The 23,640-nt window shown below is 40.6% G+C and overlaps 1 protein-coding gene across 1 annotated transcript in view; it reads left to right on the plus strand.

Annotated features, from left to right (window-relative positions):
- The window catches only part of XRN2 (5'-3' exoribonuclease 2), an 82,652-nt gene extending 65,281 nt beyond the window's left edge, over positions 1–17,371 (plus strand). The window contains exons 28-30 of the mRNA XM_065893367.1: positions 7,446–7,509; positions 14,281–14,419; positions 16,761–17,371. Coding sequence (XP_065749439.1) covers positions 7,446–7,509; positions 14,281–14,419; positions 16,761–16,826 — 269 coding nt within the window. The 3' untranslated portion in view covers positions 16,827–17,371. The remainder of the gene's footprint in view (positions 1–7,445; positions 7,510–14,280; positions 14,420–16,760) is intronic.
- The last annotated feature ends 6,269 nt before the right edge of the window (positions 17,372–23,640 follow it).

The following is a 23,640-nucleotide window of genomic DNA, read 5'->3' on the forward strand; positions in this document are numbered from 1 at the left end:
ACTCAGATCAAGAAACAGAAAGTTGGGACTTCCCTGGTGGTGCTATGCTTAAGACTCCACGCTCCCAATGCAGGGGGCCTGGGTTCGATCCGTGGCCCGGGAACTAGATCCCGCATGCGTGTCTCAACTAAGAGTTTGCATGCCACAACCGGGGAGCGGGCGAGCCGCAACTAAGGAGCCCGCTTTGTCTCAACTAGGGAGCCTGCCTGCCGCGACTAAGACCCAATGCAACCAAATAAATTAATTAATTAAAAAGTTACTGGTGCCCAAGAAGCCCCCCATTGTGTCCTCCCCCAGGCACTGCCCCTGCCCATTAAAGGCAACCTGACTTCCATAGATTAGTTTTGTCTTTTTATTTTTTTTAACGTAGTATCTAACAGTCTCTTAACACCGTTACCCTTTTTAAATTCGCCCCTTTTAGTTGGATGTTTTGCTTCTGAGATTTATCCGCCTGTCGCTGTAGCGCGAGTTCATTTGTTCTCATTGCTTCCTGTGTCCCATTTTGTGACTGACCGTCATTTATCTGTCCAGTTGGGATAGTGTGGAGTTGGTCCCCAGCTTGGGGGTGCCTGGAATGGACCGCTGTGAAGCTCTCATGTCCTGGTGCGTGTTGTAAACGCTTCTGGTGGGTCCGTTCCCAGAACTGCAGGGTCAGGGCTATGTGCACGGTCACCTTTCGTGAGAAGTGCCAGACACGGCCCGGTTTACATCCCCGCAGCAGTGTGGGGGAGGTCCAGCTGCTCCCTGCTCTAACCAGCCCCTGGTGTTGTCAGCCTGTTCGCTTTTAGCCACTCTGTGGGACGGGTAGTGGAAGCTCACTCACGTTGAATTAGCCTCTTCTTGGTGACTTGGAGCAATTTTTCATGTTTATTGACTGCTTGGATTATCTTTTTTGGTGATGTGCTTGTTTGGGTCTTTTGTCCATTTTTCTACAGGGTTGTCTACCTTTTTCTTTTTACTTTGTAGGAGTTCTTTTATAGTCTGGTTATGAGTTTGTTTGGGGGTTTTTTGTATTGGAAGTATCTTTTTCCACTTGAAAACTTGCCTTTTCCTTTTAGTGTCATCTGATGAGCCAGCATTTGGGGAAAGTGGGTAAGGCGCATGTGGGAACTCCTTGTGCTCTTGTAGCTTTTCTCTGGGTCTTGAATCATCACAATAAAAAACCGAGGACAAAAAAAATTTGTAGATATTTCATGTATTTTGATGTTTTTGTAAGTAATATCTTCTAAATGTCATTTTCCTGTTGCTTGTATATATAAAGAGTTGATTTTTAAATATTGACTTTATCCGACAACTTCACTAAAATTCGTGTATTCCGAAAGTTTGTATGTTCTTTTGGATTTTTTCCCTACTCAGTCATGTCCTCTGTGAGTTGTGACAGTTCTATATATTCATTTTCTAATCGCGATGTCTTTTGGTCTTTTTGTTTTATTGCACTGCCTGGGACTTCCAGTGTGAGTCAGTGTAAGTGGTGATGGTGGGCATCCTTGTTTCATTCCCAGTCTTAAGGGGAAAACTTGTAATATTTCACCATTAAATATGATATTTGCTATAGTTTTTTCATTTATAGAAGGAGTTTCCTTCTATTCCTTGTTTCTAGTGGGTATTGAATTTTATCAAATGCTTTTCCTCCATTTCTTGAGATGGTAATGTTTGTTTGTTTGTTTCCTTCTGTTACATGGTGAATGTACACAGATTGATTTTTGACTGTTAAGCTAACCTGGCATTACTGGAATAAGCCTAATTGTTTGTGATATATCAATTTTGTGTGCGTGTGTCAGTATAGTGTGGGTTATTTTTTCATCTCTGTGTTATGAAAGATTAGTTTATAGCTTTCTTCACATGTCTGGCCTCATAAAACAAGTTAGAAAGTGTTTCCTACATTTTTGTTCTCTAATAAGGGTTACTGTGAGCTTGTTGTCATGTCTTAATCCTTAGACTCACACAAACCACTGAATTCTTCTATCTCTTTTTTGGCAAGAGTTTTTAAAAACTTTTTAAAGCAAAAAAAACGTGCGGCTACATCTCATTTCTAGAACCACAACTTGCTTGTGGAAAGACTTGGTGGTGGTTCTGTTTAGGGAGAGACGGTGAAAGTCTGGACTGATCTGTGGCAAAGTGGATTCCAAGTGGAGAAGGTGGGAATGGAGGCGCTAAAGGGCTGCGTAGTTGAACGTGCGAAGTGCAGGAGAGAGAAGATTCCAGATGAGGCTCCTTGTGCACTGAGGGCACCTGGGGGACTAGAGAGTTTGGCAGCACAGGAGGATGGAGGAAGATGGAAGAACATGATAGTTCTGATTTGTGTGGAAGTTGAAATGCCTGAAGACATTGATGCCATCTGCCTGGAGGTGGCGATAAGGATCTGATACCTGCTCGGGAGAGAGGAAATTGGGAATCGTATCCGTATAAGCCAGAAGTGTAAAAGTTTAAGCAGGATTGCGATAGGTTAAAGATTTCTAATTGCCCTTGGTTATACGAGAACCTAGAAAAACCTGGGGTTGTGAGATTGGACTTCCTAGAAGGCAACCATGTCATTTGACACAGTATTCCCTGATACCTTTGTAAGAGATGTGTTGGAGAAATAATCGGCCTAATCTAGAATAGTTGTTTCATGGTAGTAAACTGGTCACAGTTGTATGATAAGCACAGACAAATGCTGCCAACTGTCAAGAAAGGAAATTCCATGTTCTGGGATGTTTTCCCCAATACACTTTACATGTGGCTCAACAGAAGATTTGGTTTCTCTTTTCTTTTTTTTTTTTTTTTTTTTTTTTTCGTTTACTGTCATTAATATTTTTCTGGCATATTTATTTCATGGTCTCTTGTGACCTCTAGATTTCATATTTATGCAGACAGACCTAACCCTTATGTATATGCCAACCAGTCCATCCATCCATCCGTTGAGCCATCTGTCTATCCATTCATCTCTCTCTGTGTATTTTCTCTTCTAATTTGTATTTGATTCCTTACGTTTACATTTATATTTACATATCTTTTTTGAATACAAAGTGTTTTAAGGTAGTATTACCCTTTTAAGAAGAGCAGTGATTCCGGGGCGGGGGGTTGTGGTGGGATGAATTGGGAGATTGGGATTGACATATATACACTAATATGTATAAAATAGATAACTAATAAGAACCTGTTGTATTAAAAAAATAAAATGAAATTCAAAAAAATTTAAAAAATTAAAATGGATACAAATGAACTAACAAAACAGAAAAACGTAATTATGGATTTTCAAAAAAAATGTCAGATGTCAAAAAGAATTATTTTCTAATGTTTAACTGTTTCCACATTAAATTACTAATAAAGTGAATGTAAAAATTGTATTAAAAAAAAAGCAGTGATTCCAGATGTTTTACCCAAGATCTTTTATTTTCTCCCCATGAATCTGTATGTCAAGATGCTTACTCCTGAAGTGCATGTGTTAATAAAGTATGTTTATTTTTCCTTCCTGTCTTAATTGGGTGGGTGTAGTCATGTGAATTCTAAACTTTGGAAATATTGAAAGTAGTTTGCAGAGATCCCCGGTCTTGCCTTCTTGAGACCCTGAGCTTCTGAGCCTCCTGGTTGAGGAGGCAGCTCTCCTGGTCCTTCTGACATAAAATAACATGAAGAGTCACCTCAGCTGACAGCACAAGTGCACGTGAACCATGGAGCAGCATAGTGTGTTGGGGGGGGGGGTAGTCCTGGCTTTCCTTCCACCCTTATTAGCCTTGTGACCTCAGGCAGGCTTTTGTCAGTACTCCCTTTCCTCATGTCTAAAATGGTACAGAGAACACCCATCTCACAAAATATTCACAGTAAGTGAGTTTAAGTTATTAAGTACTTGAAACAGTGCCTGGCACATAGTAGATACTGTGAAAGTATTCAGTGATAAAAGATCAGCATTCCTCTTTATAGAATTTTGAACTTCAAAATTTGTTTAGAGGGCTTCCCTAGTGGTGCAGTGGTTGAGAGTCCGCCTGCTGATGCAGGGGACACGGGTTCGTGCCCTGGTCCGGGAAGATCCCACATGCCGCAGAGTGGCTGGGCCCTTGAACCATGGCCGCTGAGCCTGCGCATCCGGAGCCTGTGCTCCGCAACGGGAGAGGCCCACAACAGTGAGAGGCCCGCGTACCGCAAAAAAAAAAAAAAAAAAATTTGTTTGGAAATAATTTTAGTAAAATTGAGATCTAAACTGTTTAGTCAGTCTTTTAAAATATTTGTAGTATCAATATCATAGCTGGTTTTTCATGTGGGGCAGAGTTACATCAAGGAGAGCCATTGGTCATACTTCCAGCTCTGTTGAGTGTCTGCTGCAGGCATTTCTCACTGTCAGTCTTTGATGTGTCCGTTTTTGGCTGACGGGTGATTGTCCAGGTACTGGGAACTTGGCAGAGTCGAGTGCAGCCCCAAGTGCTCAGCATGGATAAAGCATTCGCTTCTGCAACCTGGAGAACATGACATGTCACTTCTCTTCATTTCAGTCGGCAAACTTGTCAGTTAGCTGCATTTGAAAAGTGATTTTTGATTAGTGCAATCAGTAAACATGGAATCTTTTCCATGATTGCTACGCTGATTAGGTAAATTGTCACTTGAGGAGCTATGGGTGAAGCCTTGGTTTCTGTGGCTGTAGAGCTCTAGAAAAGGGATATGTTTTTAAAGACCACAGGAAAAAATTAGCTGTCATTTTTTTTCTCTCTCTCTTGCTTGTACCTTTGTGAAGTGCAATTCACTATCAGATTTTTTTTCTCCCTCTCCAATGGATCTTCTTTTAGAGCCATACAAATGAATGATAATAAGTTTGTTTTACATTCTACTTCTCAGCCAGGAAGTATTTCTGCTTTATGAACACTTAAGGGCCATATATATTGCTCAGAGCCACATGAAGAGATTTGTTTAAAGGTAGCCTTGAAATTTGTCTTCAGTCCTTTCCTTCTTGGGTTGAAAGCAAGAGATATTTTAAAGTCTTAACACAATTTGCTTAGGTTTTTAACAAAAAACTATAGTTTTTGCATGTGCTGAGTTTGTTGTATGGAAAAAAAAAAGTTGTCCTGGAGGTGAGAAATAGTGAAAGCAAAACAGAGTGGGCAGCACCTGGCATACCAGAATTGGTGGGGTAGGAGCTCTGGCTGTTTTTCTAGACATTTACAGGTATACAATTAGACTACTGAGAAGGGCTCCCCCTCTCCAAAAGCATTTACACTTAGTGAACATTACATTCCAATTCTACTTAGAAATACTGGTGTGCTTAATCTAACACGCAGCGTATTTGGATCTAGTGAACATGTATTTCCTGATGGTGAGGACTTTCCCTCCACTTAATACTGTTCCTGGGAGGAAATATACCAGCTTTTTCCCTGACTTTATTTTTCATAAAACATTAAGATAAACATTTCTGAAAGCTTTTCTTAATGTAAATGTGTTTTTTTATTATCTTCATTCAATTTTATATTTATTAGGGATCCTGTGTGGAAGCTTTTATTAGTACCATGGAGAGTGTGTTCTGTGATGACATCATATATAAAGAGACACCATGCAACCAGAATCATGGAATTAAGTTTTTATGTTAAAAAGAGGCATGTTTCCAGGGTGACCACAGTGATTCTGGGACATGTGAAGTACAGAGCTAGACAGGTGTCCAAATGAAATTTACTGTATTTATTTTGACCTTTGCTATATTAGCTAGTTTTGTATAATAAGACACTAAAATATAATACTTCTGGGAACATTTTAACCAATTTTCACTGACCTAAGTTTTGTGCAGTATCTGAATAGTTATGGACTACAAGTTTAACAAAGTAATCATCAGGAAAAGTGGCCAAAATGTTGGTTTTCCTTTCGGTAGATTGCTTTCTCGTAACTCACTGAAAATCGTATAGTGTATTTTAAGTTTCTCTGTAGAAGTAAACTGCACCGGTGGTTTGCTGTCTCGTAAGAATTTCTGGTTTTCCCTCCTCCGATTTAGATTTTCTGGTGGTGTACAGTCTGCATAGTGATTCAGAAGTTAGGGATCCTGGCCCTGTTTCCTGTGGATTGTGTGGCGATGAGCTTCCTGAGTTTCCATTCAGGTTCTGAATATCTAATGACCAACGGGAAACCTCCTCAGCATTGTTCTCAGTTTGACCGCTACTAGTTTGGTTTTTAAGAGATAAAAGGGGGACTTAATGCAGATTGACTAGGGATGCCACCTTTCTTTCAGTTCAGAATGGAATTCTGCTTGGAAGTGATGGTGGTGTAGGCCTCGCGCGTGCACTGGCCAGGGGCTGGGGTGGCTCCCCTGGGGTGGTTTGTCCATCTAGGAGGCTTTCTTTGGGCCAGTACCTCGACTGTGTTGCTTCCAGAGCAGCAACAGCTGGGTGTTTCATGCTGGAACCTTTGTGAGCAGCCAGGTGCTTTACTTGTTCCAGATTCTCCTTTGCAGGGGGTTTTAAAGCACAATTCTACTTTTCTTTCTTCTTTTCTCCGCTCCCCCCCCGCCCCCAAGTAAACCCAGATTGCATTTTTTTGGTTGGTAACCAGAGATAAGCTTTCATTTCTTCTTTCCTTTAAGAAAGTAATTTCGAAAAGCATGTTTCTAGTTTGTGTTTCCATTAAAATGTGAGCCTGAATACATTATGGTAAGCCTTGTTGTCCTTGGGCCTTGGGAGTCTGGAGGAGGTTACTGTCCTCACGCAGAGACCTCATTAGACAACTCCTGGAACAGCTGTTTTAATTAGGTCACACTCAGACCCTGCCGGAAGGTGGCTGAGATGACTGAGACTGGGGACTGGAATGGTGGTTGGTTGATACCAACCTGCTGACTGTGCTGGGGGTGCCCTTCATCCCATTTACACAGAGGACCAGCAGCCACTTAACTATTCCTTGTAATTCGTTCGATGTTCCCAGCTTAGCTTCTGTTAGGGGAAGAGGTTTGACTCTCAGAAAACAATAGGGAAGTGGGCAGTCCCTTTATGAACATGTCTTCTGACCTGTGTTCGAGAGATTGTGTACTGTCTGCTTCATGTTAGCACAGCTAGGCAAGTCAGCGTTCTTTCCAGTTTACACGTTTCGGGGGCAAATTTTAGGATTTCTATTAAAGTTACTATTCGTTCAGTTTGTATTTACGGATAAAACCAAAATACCATCGTTTTGCACAGCGTTTAAAATATAAATGTAAAACACATGTATAGCTTTATATACACAGATAGTGAGGGAGAGAGAAACGTGAGTTTAATGACCAAGGCTTCTAAAACTATGTTTTGTTACCAAAGGAGAAATAATTTAACAGATTTACTGACCCTGTTGGTTTCATATCTTTTTACATTTCCAGGGTGTGTAATTATGCCAGTTATTTAATTTATATTCAGTCTCAACTTTTTTCAAGAATTTTTAATTATAATATATGTGGGTAGCTGAATAGTGATTACTTTTCAAAAAAAAAAAAAAATCTCCTGTTCAACCCTTTCCTGTTTATCTTCCAGATATGAGGCCCCAGGATTCCTGGCGAGGTCCTCCTCCCCTTTTCCAGCAGCAAAGATTTGACAGGTAATGTTAAAGCAAATATGACTTTTCAGTAACTTTTCACATCAGCATTTGAAGTTTGGGCTTTCTCTGTGGTCTGAAATATACTTTCTTCCCTCTAAATAGTTTCTCTTGTGCCCTTTCTTTAGGAAAATAGATGGTTAACATGTTGAGGTAAAAGATTCATGCCTGTATACTTTCCTGCTTTTCTTGGTTCTTGGCCTTTATTTTATTGATGCTTTTGAGGTGCCCTGAAAAATGCAGCACAGAGAGCTTAAAGCTGTATTAGGTTTCGGTCGGGCTAAACAAATTTCTTTTGAGAAGTGTTGTGCAACTTAATGAGGCATAACTAATGGAGTTCCACTTGCATCATCTCTGTGCCGGCGGCGCAGCGTCAGCACAGGCCAACCATTGATTCCTGCTGCAAACCTCTTGAAGTCCTAATCAGCTTCTTTGGTACAACTTTTTCAGGGCTGACAGGCCTATTGTAGTGCAGTGTCACTGTAGGTCAGTAGTTATTAGTTGCCACTGAAAACAGTTTCTTTAACTACTTAAGACTGAACTGAATTAAATGCAGAAGGGACTCAGAAGAGGATTATGGGATCTGCAGTCTAATAAGTACCACGGACGAGGAGGAATGTGACATGGTTTAATAACAAGGGATGTTTGACATGTGTTCTTTCATTGATAAGTTGTGCTCTCCGAAGTCAGGTGGTCTCTGCACGACAAGGCAGCCGGGCGTGTTATGAATAATTATATTAACATCTGAAGAATAATTTTTTAAGGGCAGCTTTAAAGTCTGTCGTCTCATGCTGGTCTTGCCAGCACCAGTAAATGCTAAGACGAGTTTAAGCCCCCACGTAGTACGGCTTCCTTCTTTGCCTTCCCCAGTTCTGATCTGTTTTGTTTGCCTCTCTTCTGCCGTTTTAGTAGTCTGAGCTGTTCACATCTGAAATGAATGAAGTGTTGTTATTTGAACAGGGTTATAACCTCTACCCCCTTTAAGAAAGGTCTTTCTTTAGAGACTCCAAAACCTCATTTCATTATTTTCTTCAAGAAGATAAAAGAAATTATGTTATTCAATTGTTTATTAATAGTATCAGCTACTTAGTGCAAGCTGCATTTTAATTTAAAATAACTGCTACGCCTGTGTTTATGTTTTGTTTTCAGTATAAGTGCTCAAGGCACATGGTATGTACCACTTCAGCATCCTCAGAGTAGCACCATTGTCAAACAGATGAAATGAGTGAGGGGTAAATTTTTTCTAAATTACATATTATCACATTCACACTGATCTCATTTTAATAACTGTCTTTCTCCATTACGTTTGTCAAGTTTGATCTTAAGATTTGGTTTCTCCACTTTGTTGCTTGCCTTTCTCCCGTATTATTAATAATCGCCAGTATTATCATGTGCTTAGGAAGTGCCAGCACTGTGCTAACATGCTTTTAGAAACGTGAATTCACTTATTCCTCTTAGCGACCCTTTGAAGTGGATGTTGTTATTTTTACAGATGAGGAAACTGAGGCACACAATTCAGTGGCTTATCTGAGGTCTCTCTTCCTCACCATCCTTTACTAAGAAACTTTTCACTCAAGCGAAACTCATCAGAAAACTGACTCTAAGCATCATATTCCATAATGCCGCAGGGACTTCATAGAAGAAAAGGAGCCCCTTCCACTTCCAAGGCACCCTTTCTTCAGTCCTAAAGCTTTCCTTCCCTCTACACATTGTTTCCCTAAGATTATCACCTTGTGTCCTGACATCCATCATTTTTTTTTGTTCTGCCCTAGCCAAGTTGGTATCTTCTGGACTGACTCTGTGAACCCAACAGATCTGGGACATATTTTGTGGGTGTTTTTGGTTTAGTTTTAGTCAGAAACTAAAATCATGCTGTAGAGCGGAAGTTACGTGTGAGCGTAATATAATTCTTTCTTATGTCTTAAATCATGGTCGTTTAAGACACACACCATTTATTCATAAAGAAAACAAAGTTTGAATTCAGCCTCCTAAACTTCTCTATTAGCCAGCCTCTTAGCAAATACAGTACATCACTCGTTTCTATAGCACGTGTCAGTCTAACCTTTCTGACCTTACAAGACATAGAGGAGAAAATACAAACTCATAGTCACTTTGACTTTGCTGAGATGTCACAACTGGTAAGTAGAATTCTTCCTAGAACCAGGTTTTACTGATCATTAGTTCAGTACTTTTCCACTGCACAGTTTTGAGTGTTTGGTTGAAAACCCTATTAGAGAAGAAAATTTTGAGTGTACTTTTTTTTTTTAATAAACTACACTGTTTCTTGAATTAATTCCTACTTTGAAATAGTATATATAATTCATATATTCATTTCACTTAAAAATACACTGGGCGCATCCCTGCCCCCACCTTCTTCTCCCCACACAGAGACAACCTAGCGATCGTTGTGTTGATGGTGAGTGAGGTCCAGCATGTGCCTCCTCCTCACCTGAGTTTCTGCCCCGTTGTCTGTGTCTTTGCCGGCGGAGCATTCTCTTTTCTGGCCGTATGCAAGGTTTTTTTATCCATTTAGTTTTTAACTTAAATGGGTGCTAAGCTCAAAGCTGATCTGCCACATTACACACAGACACACACACAGACACACACACACACAGACACACACACAGACACACACACAGACACACACACAGACACACACACACACACAGACACACACACACACACAGACAGACACACACACACACAGACACACACACAGAGACACACACAGACACACACACACACACACACAGACACACACACACAGACACACAAACACACACACAGACACACACACACACAGACACACACACACACAGACACACACACACACACACAGACACACACACACACAGACACACACACAGGCACACACACACACACAGACACACAGACACACACACACACAGACACACACACAGACACACACAGACACACACACAGACACACACACACAGACACACACACAGACACACAGACACACACACAGACACACACACACAGACACACACACACACAGACACACACACACAGGCACACACACACACAGACACACACACACACAGACACACACACACAGACACACACAGACACACACACACACACACAGACACACACACACAGACACACACACAGACACACACACACAGACACACACACACACAGACACACACAGACACACACACACACACACAGACACACACACACAGACACACACACAGACACACACACACAGACACACACACACAGACACACACAGACACACACACACACACAGACACACACACAGACACACACACACACACACACAGACACACAAACACACAGACACACAAACACACACAGACACACACACACACAGACACACACACACAGACACACACACACACACAGACACACACACACACACACAGACACACAGACACACACACACACAGACACAGACACACAAACACACAGACACACACACAGACACACACACACACAGACACACACACACACAGGCACACACACACAGACACACACACACACAGACACACACACAGACACACACACACAGACACACAAACACACAGACACACACACAGACACACACACACACAGACACACACACAGACACACACACACACAGACACACACACACACAGACACACACACAGACACACACACAGACACACAAACACACAGACACACAAACACACAGACACACACACACACAGACACACACACACACAGGCACACACACAGACACACACACACACAGACACACACACAGACACACACACACAGACACACACACAGACACACACACACACAGACACACACACACAGACACACACACACACAGACACACACACAGACACACACACAGACAGACACACACACACACAGACACACACAGACACACAAACACACAGACACACACACAGACACACACACACACAGACACACACACACACACACACAGACACACACACACACACAGACACACACACACACAGACACACACACACACAGACACACACACACAGGCACACACACAGGCACACACACACACAGACACACACACAGACACACAGACACACACACAGACACACAAACACACAGACACACACACACACAGACACACACACAGACACACACACACACACAGACACACACACACACAGACACACACACAGACACACACACACACAGACACACACACACAGGCACACACACACACAGACACACACACAGACACACAAACACACAGACACACACACAGACACACAAACACACAGACACACACACACAGACACACAGACACACACACACACAGACACACACACACACAGGCACACACACACACATACACATAAAGATACCCCAGTGGTAGTATGTAGTTATGTCACATTACCAGCTACTTTGCAGAGCAGTAATTTAGAAACTTAAGAATATTGTTGCCATTCACGATGCCAAATGCCTCAGTTAAGTTGCCTCAGTCGATGGCTACTGATTTTTAAAAGTTAAAATGTGTCAGCCTCAGCGCTTCCATCCCAGATTTAAAATGTATTTTCCAGGGTAAATTTCAGTTTGTAAGTATTTGCAAACTAATATAATTAGCACAGTGTAGAAAAATGATAAACTTGTGTAAAATAAAGGCCTTTCTGCCACTTACAAGCAAAAAAGAGAGTAGTACATGTCCCTCTTACTTGCTCTTTCCATTTAATTTTAATTAAATTATTTTTATAAATATTATTTTTGTCAAAAACAGTTCAAGTAATCATTTCAAACAAAAAGGAGAACTTTGTGCTTTTAAATTGTGGCTTTGTTCCTAACCTATTTTTAAATCATAAAATAATGTAAAATTGCATTCATAATGTATTTTATCCATACCAGCAGATTTTCCTGAAACTCAGTTGAGTGAGTTTTAGCATTATAAAACTGTAAAGAAAAAATGATCACAGTTAATACAATGTGTGAGTTGCACTTAACGCAAGTGGGTTTTGCATGCTCAGTTTTGATGAGCCTCCTTGGTCACAGCACAAACCTCAACCCCTCAGTCCTGCAGAGAGTGGAAGAGACCATATGTTCTCTACATATGGAGCTGTTCTTGCTAAATAGATGAGGCCTTCTCACTAAAATATAGTTGTATTAATGAATCCAAAAAATAATTAAAAGCCCTGAATATATGCATATTCTTTCTGAGGTACAGATTTTTCATTTTATTTTGACTCACAGAAAATTATATTACTAGAGTCCTGATTTCACCACGAACTGTGAAGAATAGCATTGGCCTTTCTAGAGCTCTTAAAAGAGCTGTTCTTAGAGCCATCACACAAAAATAATTATCTTTGGTGTTTGAAAAACAAAACAAAACAAAACAGGCAAGCTCCAAGTGAAGGGAGGAGAGTGGGGGGTAGAGAGGATGGATTTAAGCTTGAATAGCTGTGAGAAGAATGCATTACCCAGTGAGCCCAGCTTTGAGCTTTTCCCCCTAAGACCTAGGAAGTGAAATTCATAAGCTGATCAGTTATAGCTAATACCAGCTAGTCAGTGCTTTAGCAGATTTAAAGTTTGCTTATAATTCCTCCCAACATCTGTAATGGCCCCAAAGCTTCGAATGCTAAAATATACTGGAGAATTTTGCTACTGTTTATTCTTTGTAGTGACTGTTCTATAAACTGGAAGTTGAGGAAAATGCCTCAAGAAAGTTATGTCATACATGGTGATTGCTTTTAGAGGGTAATCTTTGCTACATTGTTGATGTGACAGTTTTAAATTGTTATGATTTAATGCATCATACCTGTTGCTTTGTATCTGCAAAGTTAAAATAGGCACTTGAAGACAATTAAAACATTTCTTTTGACCATAATCTGGGCCAGCAAACTGGGTTATAATAGCTGTTGAATCTGTGTTCCCATGTAAACTGTACACCAAATGCCAGTCAGCCCATGCCAATTAGTGCTCACGTTGCTAGGTCACCGTGGTCAATTGAAAGCTGCATCAATGGAACTTGAAAAGGTTTCCTCCTGATCAGACCTTCTGACATATTGAGCAGAATAATGGATGGGAAAAAACAGCCAAGTCCCCTAACCTAGATTCAAAATACTCAGCAGTAAGAATTCATTTGCAGTGTGCAATTAACTAGAAAGAATGGACTCCAAGACCCAGCCTGGACATTTTTAAAATAAAGCCTCATTCTCCTGGCTTGTACATGTTTACTCTTTGGATAGCATCTTATTATTATTATTATTTTTTTTTTTTGCGGTACACGGGCCTCCCACTGTTGTGGCCTCTCCCGTTGCGGAGCACAGGCTCCGGACGCGCAGGCTCAGCAGCCATGGCTCATGGGCCCAGCCGCTCGGCGGCATGTGGGATCTTCCCGGACCGGGGCATGAACCCGTGTCCCCTGCATTGGCCGGCGGACTCTCAACCACAGCGCCACCAGGGAAGCCCTGGATAGCATCTTAAAATGTAGCCAACTTGGTGATCTTGGGCCCAAAACTTTAAGTGACTAAAAAGGAAACTTGACAATTGAAGGTGAACAAAATTTTTTTTAAGTCAGACCTTTCTGATTCAATTGAGTTTAAACATCCTTTTAAATAAATGCTGATACTTCCTGAAACATGTTAAACAACACTCACTGTGAGAGACATAAAGGCCACTCTGATACGACATATCCCCTACGACAAATCCAGGCAGATTGGATTCTCCTCAGATTTGGAGATGATGATACCTGCCAGATTTTAGGCTTCTGACTTTTAATGCAAACATGATGCTTTTCCACAGAGGCGTTGGGGCCGAACCTCTGCTGCCATGGAACCGGATGCTCCAAACCCCAAACGTAGCCTTCCAGCCAAACCAGTACCAGATGCTTGCCGGGCCGGGCGGGTATGCACCCAGACGTGATGATCGCGGCGGGAGACAGGTGATGCAGCGGGGACTGTGGCATGGAAAGCTTACTGCTCACTTTGAATGGAACCATGCCTCTTGGGACTCCATGGTTTGGTTTGGTTTTGGTTTTGGTTTCCTTAAACATCTGTGGATAAGTTACTGATAGAGTAGCTCAGTCGAACTTGGATCCCTCATTAAAAATGTATACGGGGCGAGTATCTGCCTCACTAAATAGGTTATCCTTTGATGATGCTGAAGAATTTTCAGACCAAAAGCCCCTTTAATCACAGCAATCTGATATTTAGCACAAATATGGTCTGTCACCAAAACATGTTTATCCTTAGGGTATTGCTTTTTAGTTTCATAGAAACTAGATCTCTCAAAATAAATGGTAATGTTCTAGAAGCTGAAAGTAATATTTCACCTTTTCAGCTGTTATCTTTATTCCTCTTGGGAGTTTTCTGTCTTGATTCATCTGTTCTCTATCTTCATGGAAAGAAATCTTTCCTATCTAATTTCCCACTTTTTTTTTTAAACTAAATTTAAAGAGCTATACATTGAGTGAGTATAGTAATTCCTAGACAAATTCAGTAAATGTAAGCTTTATTCCCTTCTCTTTATAGCATCCACTTTCAGCAACATTTAAGCCTGAGGTCTGTTTGCCTCAGTCTGTTTGTCCCCCAGCCATTTGACACCCTGGCCAGTATTTACATGCTCTTTAATCAAACGCTTGCCAGAGAACAGGATCTGAATGCCGTGATTCAGAGTGTGTGCTCTTCCTGGAGTTGGCACCTGTGGTGATGTGAAGTGGTTTTTAAACTGCTTACCTGGTGTCGCCTACAGCCTTTTGCAGTGCTTCGAATATTAATTTTCTAACTCAGGTTCTTGCCATGTGTCCCTTTGTTCCGCCAGCTGAGAAAAATCTTCTGCCAGCTAAGAAAAATCTTTTTTTTCCACGCTTTTTTGGTGTATTCTTACAAGTCTCAGTTCACTTTACAAGAAAGTAATCATCTTGTCTTTTGAGAGAATTTTGTTACAGTTCTTTAGAATCAATTTGTAGAATATGACTTTGCATACTCTCAGCCCGAGATCTCTACAGATGCTATTGGTAGGTTCCGTAGATTGAGACTGTTCATGCTGCTAGTGTCGAGGGGACACTGGGCCACCTAAATGATGAATATTTTTGAAAGGAAGGCACACTTGCAACTAGAAGAAGTTCTGGAGGAAGTTTAGTCCAGTCACCTCATTTTTCCAAGTCAGGAGTCGAAAGCTTAACCCTCCTGCCTCTGGGTTGGGCAGCAGAGCTGGGGACGCCTGTGACTTCGGACCCCAGTTCAGCGCCTCCCCTGCCTCCTTTAGGGGAGCCCGTCCCTTTAAAGGAGCTTTCTGCTGTTACACGAGGTAAAATTCTTATTCACTTAGGAGATGCAAACTGGTTGTACATTATAATTCTTTTAGGACCTTTTGGAAATACATTTCTTTCTTAAGTCTTTTTTCTGTGGAGATTTTTTTTAAATTAAATCAGAATTTTGAAGCACTATTAAATTGTAGAAGTTTATTGTTAAAAGCAGTAAAATTATGACTTCGTTATATTTTTAGTGGAGTTCATATGACTAAACAAGTCCTTAGCCTACATTATGACCTTGAAGGACTACACATATTCATGTTATAATTTAAACTAGTGAAGCGCTCTGAGTGGCAACATGGGGAAGGGGGTCCATTTCAGAATCCTCCGTAGAAGGGGAATTGTGATGGGAGACACGTCACATTTACCTTCAGGTTGTACAGAAATGTTATTTGCAAGCATATTAGGAACTGTTATGAATATTGCCAGTAATTGATTATGTAATAACCTAATGTGGTACACTATTATTTATAGCTAAACAAACAAAAAACCCTAAAATTAATAGTCCATTAGGCCTCAACTGATGCAGCAAGCGCCTGCCTTTGTTAAGCAAAACGACTTTCCTAGTATATAATATGTGTGTGTGAAGATGATGTGGGCACCTTACCACAGTGTGGCTTGAATTACGAGCTGGGGAGGGGGTGGTAGGGAGAATTGAGAATGACAAGTGTTTTACACAGGACACTTAACTATCCTTCGTTTGTGTGCATTTTAAGGAATTTCTCAAGCGCTTGTTAAGGCTTGTTTGGTTAGTTATCAGTGATAGCATTTATGCTGATGTCCCACTTTGCATGCAGCTTTCTATGAAGCTGCAGACCAAAAGCACCCGTTTAAGGAGACCTTCCATGTGATATACCTGTAAGACATATTCACCTTCTTTATAGTGTGTTTTTCCACAGAGAAGTAAGATTAGTTTCTTTGCAGGAGTGTTAATCCAGAAGATAAACTCTCTCTTTTGCTCTTTTTTCAGGGATATCCCAGAGAAGGAAGGAAATACCCTTTGCCACCACCTTCAGGAAGATACAGTTGGAATTAGGCTTTTGTAAAGCTTTCCCAAATCCTTTCATCATTCTACAGTTTTATGCTATTTGTGGAAAGATTTCTTTCTCAAGTAGTAGTTTTTAATAAAACTACAGTACTTTGTGTATTTCTTTTAACTGTGTATATTTCTACTGATCCGATCTCACTGTTTTATGTTGCTTTCCAAAGATGTGTGTTGCATAATACAGTGGATCTGAATTTATTATTGCTTGTAAAACACATTTGATGGAACAGGAATACTGGTTTTTCATTATGTTCAAAAATGAAACCAGCTGTGGATTTCAAAACACAGTGGTATTCTAGATCATCTAAGATCCATGCTGATTTTTAATGCACAATTAGGTATGAACTCTTGAGCTGGAACTCTCAGCTAACTAGAGTGTATATTGTTCAGTATTTCTTTGGGAACATTTCATTAATGTACTTGTCATATGGAAATTTCTGGACTTTAGTAAAAAAAAAAAAAAAAATTAAAACCCTGGTCTCTTGTTTTTCTTTTACAGTATTTAAACTTTGAAAATCTTGGCCAAGCATGTGTTTTTTTTGTTGTTTTTAATTTTTTATTTTTTTTTTGCGGTACACGGGCCTCTCACTGTTGTGGCCTCTCCCGTTGTGGAGCACAGGCTCCGGACGCGCAGGCTCAGCGGCCATGGCTCATGGGCCCAGCCGCTCCGTGGCATGTGGGATCTTCCCGGACCGGGGCACGAACCCGTGTCCCCTGCATCGGCACTGCGCCACCAGGGAAGCCCTTTTTGTTGTTTTTTAATCGGTATATCAGAAAACAATTTATTTCTACAATTAGATATCAAAAGAAAATCAGTGAAGAAGTAGATTTTAAGAGGATATGGTCAGCAAGACAACCCAACCGACCCATGTATGTGTCTGCTACTGATTTGGCAAATTATAAAATCTTCATGAGAATAAGTTATTTACATTTTACAAATTTCATTTAGATTTATACTGCAGTTTTAAGGACTGGTTTTAAATCTCTAAGAAAAGTTGAAAAATTCCGGGGAGTGGTGATGAGTGAAATAGGTGAGAGGGATTGAGGTACAAACTTCCAGTTACAAAATAAATGAGTCATGGGATGGAATGTACAACATGGGGAATATAATCAATAATATTATTTTTGTGTGGTGACAGATGGTAACGACTTATTGTGGTGATCATTTCGTAATGTATAGAAATATCGAATCATTATATGCACCTGGAAGTAACACAGTGGTGTAGGTCAGTTGTACTTAGGTTGAAAAAACACTACACAGAACCCAATGGGAGGGCAGAAAGAAAGAAAGAAGAAAGAAAACTTAAAAAGCTTAATTCCTAGCTAAATTGCCTGTGTTCCTTTGGCAGGTTTTTGCATTATTTCACAATAGATTCCAATTTGTACTTAACTTTTTCTTGCTCCTAAGCACACTATAATCCCTTACATTTACGCTTGCAGTTCACGTGCAGCACTTCCATATGCATTTTCCTTGCCACAACCAACCCAGACACACGTATGAAGACTTGCTGCCTTGTTTCCACCTTTCCATTGTAGCCTCAGATTGTAAAGTAAGGTTTCTGTCTGACTTTCTGACCTCGGACATTTTTGCTTTAGTATTCTACAAAGGCACACTTGTTAATCTTAAAGCTATTCAGAAAAAGTCCCACCTTAAACCTTGGATAGGAAGGTATTTTGAAGCTATTGAGTTCATTGCTGATGATGGGTGAATAGAGCAGGGTCCTTTATTGTTGAGGTAAAGAGTCTCTCTGCTGGGAATTAACACAACCATTATATATTACTTCACAATACATTAAAGTGGGAATAATACCTTCTGTTAGATTTCTCTATCTTCCAAATACTGAAAATGTATAGCGCCTAAATCAGTATTGCATACTCCAAAGGAGCCCACATACATATCTTACTTAGTGTACAGAGCTTCGTAAGTACACCATACCCACACTTCTGCAGAACCTATATTTTCTCAGATCTTTAATTTTGGTCTAGTTTTCGTTTTAAGCTATCATGAGCGTGTCTAAAATAACTTTCTGATTTGGCTCTTTCACCATTACATGTAAGGGATCAAAACAAGTTTGAAAATTAATGTTTAAAGTGTTCTGAAGACACCTAAGCAAAATGCCTGATGGAAAAATTAAGCCGGCTAGAGTCCCACTAGCGGGTGGTGAGACCCCGCTTCCTTCCCTCTCCTTACTCTGCATCTCTTTCTAACTTGTCCCCACGTTTGAATCTCCCAGAAAAATGCCCTGTTATTTCAACAAGTACACGCTTTTTAGAACTTTAAATGGCATGTTTAAAGCTATAACTATCCCCTCCATATTCGGGTGTAAAGTCAACGGGTCAATTTTATGTAGTTAACTCCACTGTAGTATGTTTACGTAGGGCCAAGTTTTTTCAGGGTTTCATTAAAGATTTGTAAGAATCTTAGAACCTGGAAACAGCCCGACTTCATCGCGGCGCTAAGAGCCCATGGTGAGCAGCTGTCTTCCCTGTAGGGTCCAGTGAGGCAAAGCCTTAGAGCCCACGGCCATCCATCGGAAGCGCTGTCCGGCCGCCGTGCAGCGTCGGGGAGGCAGGCGGGGAGATGACCGGCAGGCAGAGCCCGAGCCAGGGCCGGCCGGGCGGGCTCGGGGGGCGCTCGGCGGGGGCGGGGACGCCCGCGGCCCCGAGGCTCGGGGGACCCGGCATCCTGGCCCGGATCCCCGGCCGGACCCCGCGCCGCAGCTTCCCCGCCAGCCCAGCGTCGTCTCAGCTCCGCACGCGTTCGAATACTGGGACCTGGAAGGAAAGAGCGGAAAGGGTCCTCTCCCGAGGCTGCTGATTTAAGTTCCAAGCTTGAACGTAAGCGAATTTCGCTTTGCTTCCAAATTAGAATGTAGACATTCTCCGAAGTCACCTGGACGCCCGGTTCACAGGCGGCTTGCGGCCCCGGCTGCATCCCGCTCGTCGGCGCCGCTTCCCGCCCCCAGGGCGGCCTGGAGCCGACCCACCGGACGCGTGCCCGCGAGCGACGGCTCTGCTACTTCTAACCGGGAAAAAAGTAAAACTAATGAAGTAGCAAACGCCCCACTCGGGGTGAAGTGAATGCCTGCGTTGCTTGTTGTCTGACACCGTATACATGCACGAGGGCCAAAGGGGAACATGCTTTAATTTGTGTGTGTGAAATGGGAATGGAGCTATTCACTACTCCAAAATAGCTTGCACAACTTAGACTTGGGCAAATTCGTGGTTAAACTTTTATTAGAAATCATTTAAGCAACTACTGAAATAAGAGGTTAAATGGAATTTAGAAACTGAAATAAAAGGCATTTCATTCAACTGCAGGTAAACATTCTAAAGCAAAGACAAATGAAACCAAAACACGCCTTTCAGAAGCTTCCATTTAAGCTTACCTCCAGGCTTAAAAGTAATGACATAAAAGTGATCTTAAAATCACAAAGTTATCTTAATACTTACTGGAGAGAGCGAATTCCTGACTTCAAGTCTTCTTTGAATCTTGTCCAGATGCTCACCAATTCTCACTAGCAAAAGTCTATTTATTTAGTTCAGTTTTAATAAAATGTATCCTACTGCCCTGTCTCATTGTATTTGGGCATGGCAAGTAGCAGTTATTTTTAAAAACTGGACTAGTAATTAACATACAGGGTTTTATCCACACGTTAGTGTTATATTAAACAGTTGGGCAGTATCATGCATGCTTTGAACTACATCTGAAATTTATACTGCCACTACACAGTGCACCATCTGATGCACAAATTCATAGCTAAAAATCCAATCGATGGGTCTTTATGTGACTATGGTTCACCAATTTATTCTAAAAGTTTATAAATCATCAGTATTCAATGCAGCTAACAAAGCAAGTCTTTGGAAGTTGCTTGCATTTAGTGAACAGGATTGAGTCTCTGATTTGCTTTAAATTGAAAGTAAACAGTCGATAGCAGAATGGAGTTTGAACACAACATCTGTGTTGATAAAAATCTGATTGACTTACTTGTTCCGACCATTAGGTTTTAGTTCTAAGCAAAGCCTTAAATAGAAGACAACTGGGTTACACACACCATCCCCCCTTCCATATACCAAACACCCTTCCTGTATCCTTCAACACTGCGCTCACACACACATACACACACACACCCCGCTTCAATTTACATCCCAACACAGATTTCAGAAAAGTACCTGCAATCCCTGCCGCTCCTCTCTGCAACTTTGATTCTGGATCTTGGTTTCTGTGCCTCAATTGGAAAAGATACGTTAGAATGCTGTAAAACTCCAAAACATTTAGGAAAGTGTCACATCTGCAGTTAGCATTTCTGAAACCCGAGTTTTACTGTGGCCTCTGCTAAACTTTGGAGGGGCTTTGTTCCACTTAGACCCTGCGCCAGCCCTCCCTCTTGGTCGTGAAGACACTTATCCTCCTCTTCAGTTAATGAGTTTCACCTAGTCTGGCCGTTTGTGTTTTTATAAAAGGTCTGCAAAGCATTAATTGCAAAAGAAGAAAAAAGCTCTTGTTTTGCATTAATCAGAATGTGGAATTCTATAATAAAAACATTTTCTATTTTAATGTTTCAAAATCAAACCTTGTCCTAATTTCAGGATGTGCACACATAAACTCAGTAAGTTTCTGGGTATAGAATGTTAAGCCCTCTGCAGCAATTACTTCTGGCTTGGGTCCTTTTCTGTTTAAAGGAACATTGAAAGGAAAAAGTTATGCCTGTACCAAATACACTTTCAGAAAATATTGTATAAAGAAGGCTGTTTCTTCTTAATGGTCTTTTTGATAGACAGTTCACTTAGTCTAAGGGATTTTTTGTTCCAGAAATTAGCAAGGAAAAAACTGTCCATGAAGATTTATTTTCTTTAAATATGTTACTTGGACCCCTTAGTCCATAAGCTATTCTTGCTTTTGTTAAGTATTGGGCTGTAAAAAAAAAAAAAAAAATTACAAACCATGTGAACTTTTAGAACATGTTTTCTAGAAGTAAAATTTCAGAATTTGAAGGAATCCGATCGATATAAACAAGCATTTTGAAATGTGGCACATCAGTAATAGTTATGCTAGCTTGGCTAATATTTTGACAGTCAATTTTATTAGTATGCAAAAACCCAAACTGGGAAAATTTCCTTCAGGTGTATTGCACCATTGTCATACTATTTTTTTGCTTATTTTTTTATGTAAAATGTTTTAAAAATCAGTTATCATTTTACAAAAATGCATTCACAGCCCCTTGATAAAGGCTGATCCACTTGCTTCTTTAGTGTTTTGGGGTTTTTTTTTCTCTTTGTGGAAGGAACTGGAGTTTTTAATTACTATTATTATTATTTATATAAAATACATTCAGAGAAAGTGCAACTTTTAAAACACTTTCTTAAAGAATGCACTTTGCACATTCAGAAAAACACCCAAACAGTGAAGTTAAATAAAATGTTTCGCTTCAAACTATAATTCTAAAACTTCAAATGTAGAAGAGCGTTAAGGTCTCTGGTAGATGTTTTGGTCATTTATAAATCACGTTTTATCCATGTTAACGTCTTTAATTTTTCTTCATTTCATAAGCTCACGTCCTTCAGCTTTTTAGTATTTTTACTCCGCTACCAGTTCTTTAAATCATGAGTCAACTGAGCTGTGTTGTCACATCATGCCAAGTAGTGTTAAAAAAAAAAACAAAAAAAAAACCCTATACAACTTAGTGAAAAATAAATGACCATTTGACTCTTACCAAAAAAAAAGTACTTAAGGTTCTTTTAAGTTATATTTAAATATCCTTTTGAAACACAGGAAATATAAATCATCATATTAAAGAGTAAATACATTATTTGTACAAGAAAACACCAACAAAATCGGTGTGTAACCCCTATTAAGTTCTAAATAAGAGAAAATTATAAATATTTTAGTTACTTATTCTTTACATACTGATTACAATTCAGTAAATCACCTTATTCTCTTCTTGACATGCTTTCAAACAGGTTAATTAATTGATGTCTATCTTAGCAATTTTGCTTACTTGTTCTAATGTTTTATCACGGTATTCAAATTAAGATAAGCAAATACCTTAGAAATAGTAAATAACATGTCTACAGAAAGACAGTGTGTCATTTATTTTATCCATTCATTGGGGAGACCAGTTTCCATATAAAAAGTAGCTTACAACCCTTCTTTCTTTTGATGAACTGCATATTAGGGGGAAAATCCTCTTTTAGGGTAATATACAAACACTCATTGCCAAATAATGATCAAAACATTTAAAAAACAGCATTAAATTTAAAAAGCTATCTCAATTCGTATAAGCAATATTTTGATTAAGTTTATTCCATTTCTGTAAATGGCAATAACTCCTCTGCAATAATGTTGCTATGTGCATGATCCACCTTGAGCTACAATTAAATTTACTTTCCATCAAACATTAATGAAATTGCACTTAAGGGGAGGGGGATTCGAAAATTAATCTCCCAAGGTAAGTTCCACTCCAAGAATTCATTGCTAAAGCTGGGTTGGTTTTTAGAGCAACAAACACCAACGAAGTCTCCAACGTTTAAAACTCTGAGAGCTTTGGTTAGGAACGTGGTGGATATGGATTCGGCCGGCTTTTCACACAATTTAGGAACCTCTGGAAGGAGGAAATGACCACCTCAAAGCCCCCTGGCGCGATGCTCGCGATTCGATCCTGGGGCTGTCGCGTCCCCACACCCAGTAGTAAGGTTCCGCGCCCGCCCGCCTCCACGACCCGTCCGTCAGTTTGCGAGCTCCGCGTCCGCCGTCGGTGCAAGCCGACCCTCAGGCGTCACGAGGGACCCCGCCCGGCCCACGCCG

Source organism: Phocoena phocoena, chromosome 15, assembly GCF_963924675.1.
Source record: "Phocoena phocoena chromosome 15, mPhoPho1.1, whole genome shotgun sequence".
NCBI classification, from domain to species: Eukaryota; Metazoa; Chordata; class Mammalia; order Artiodactyla; family Phocoenidae; genus Phocoena; species Phocoena phocoena.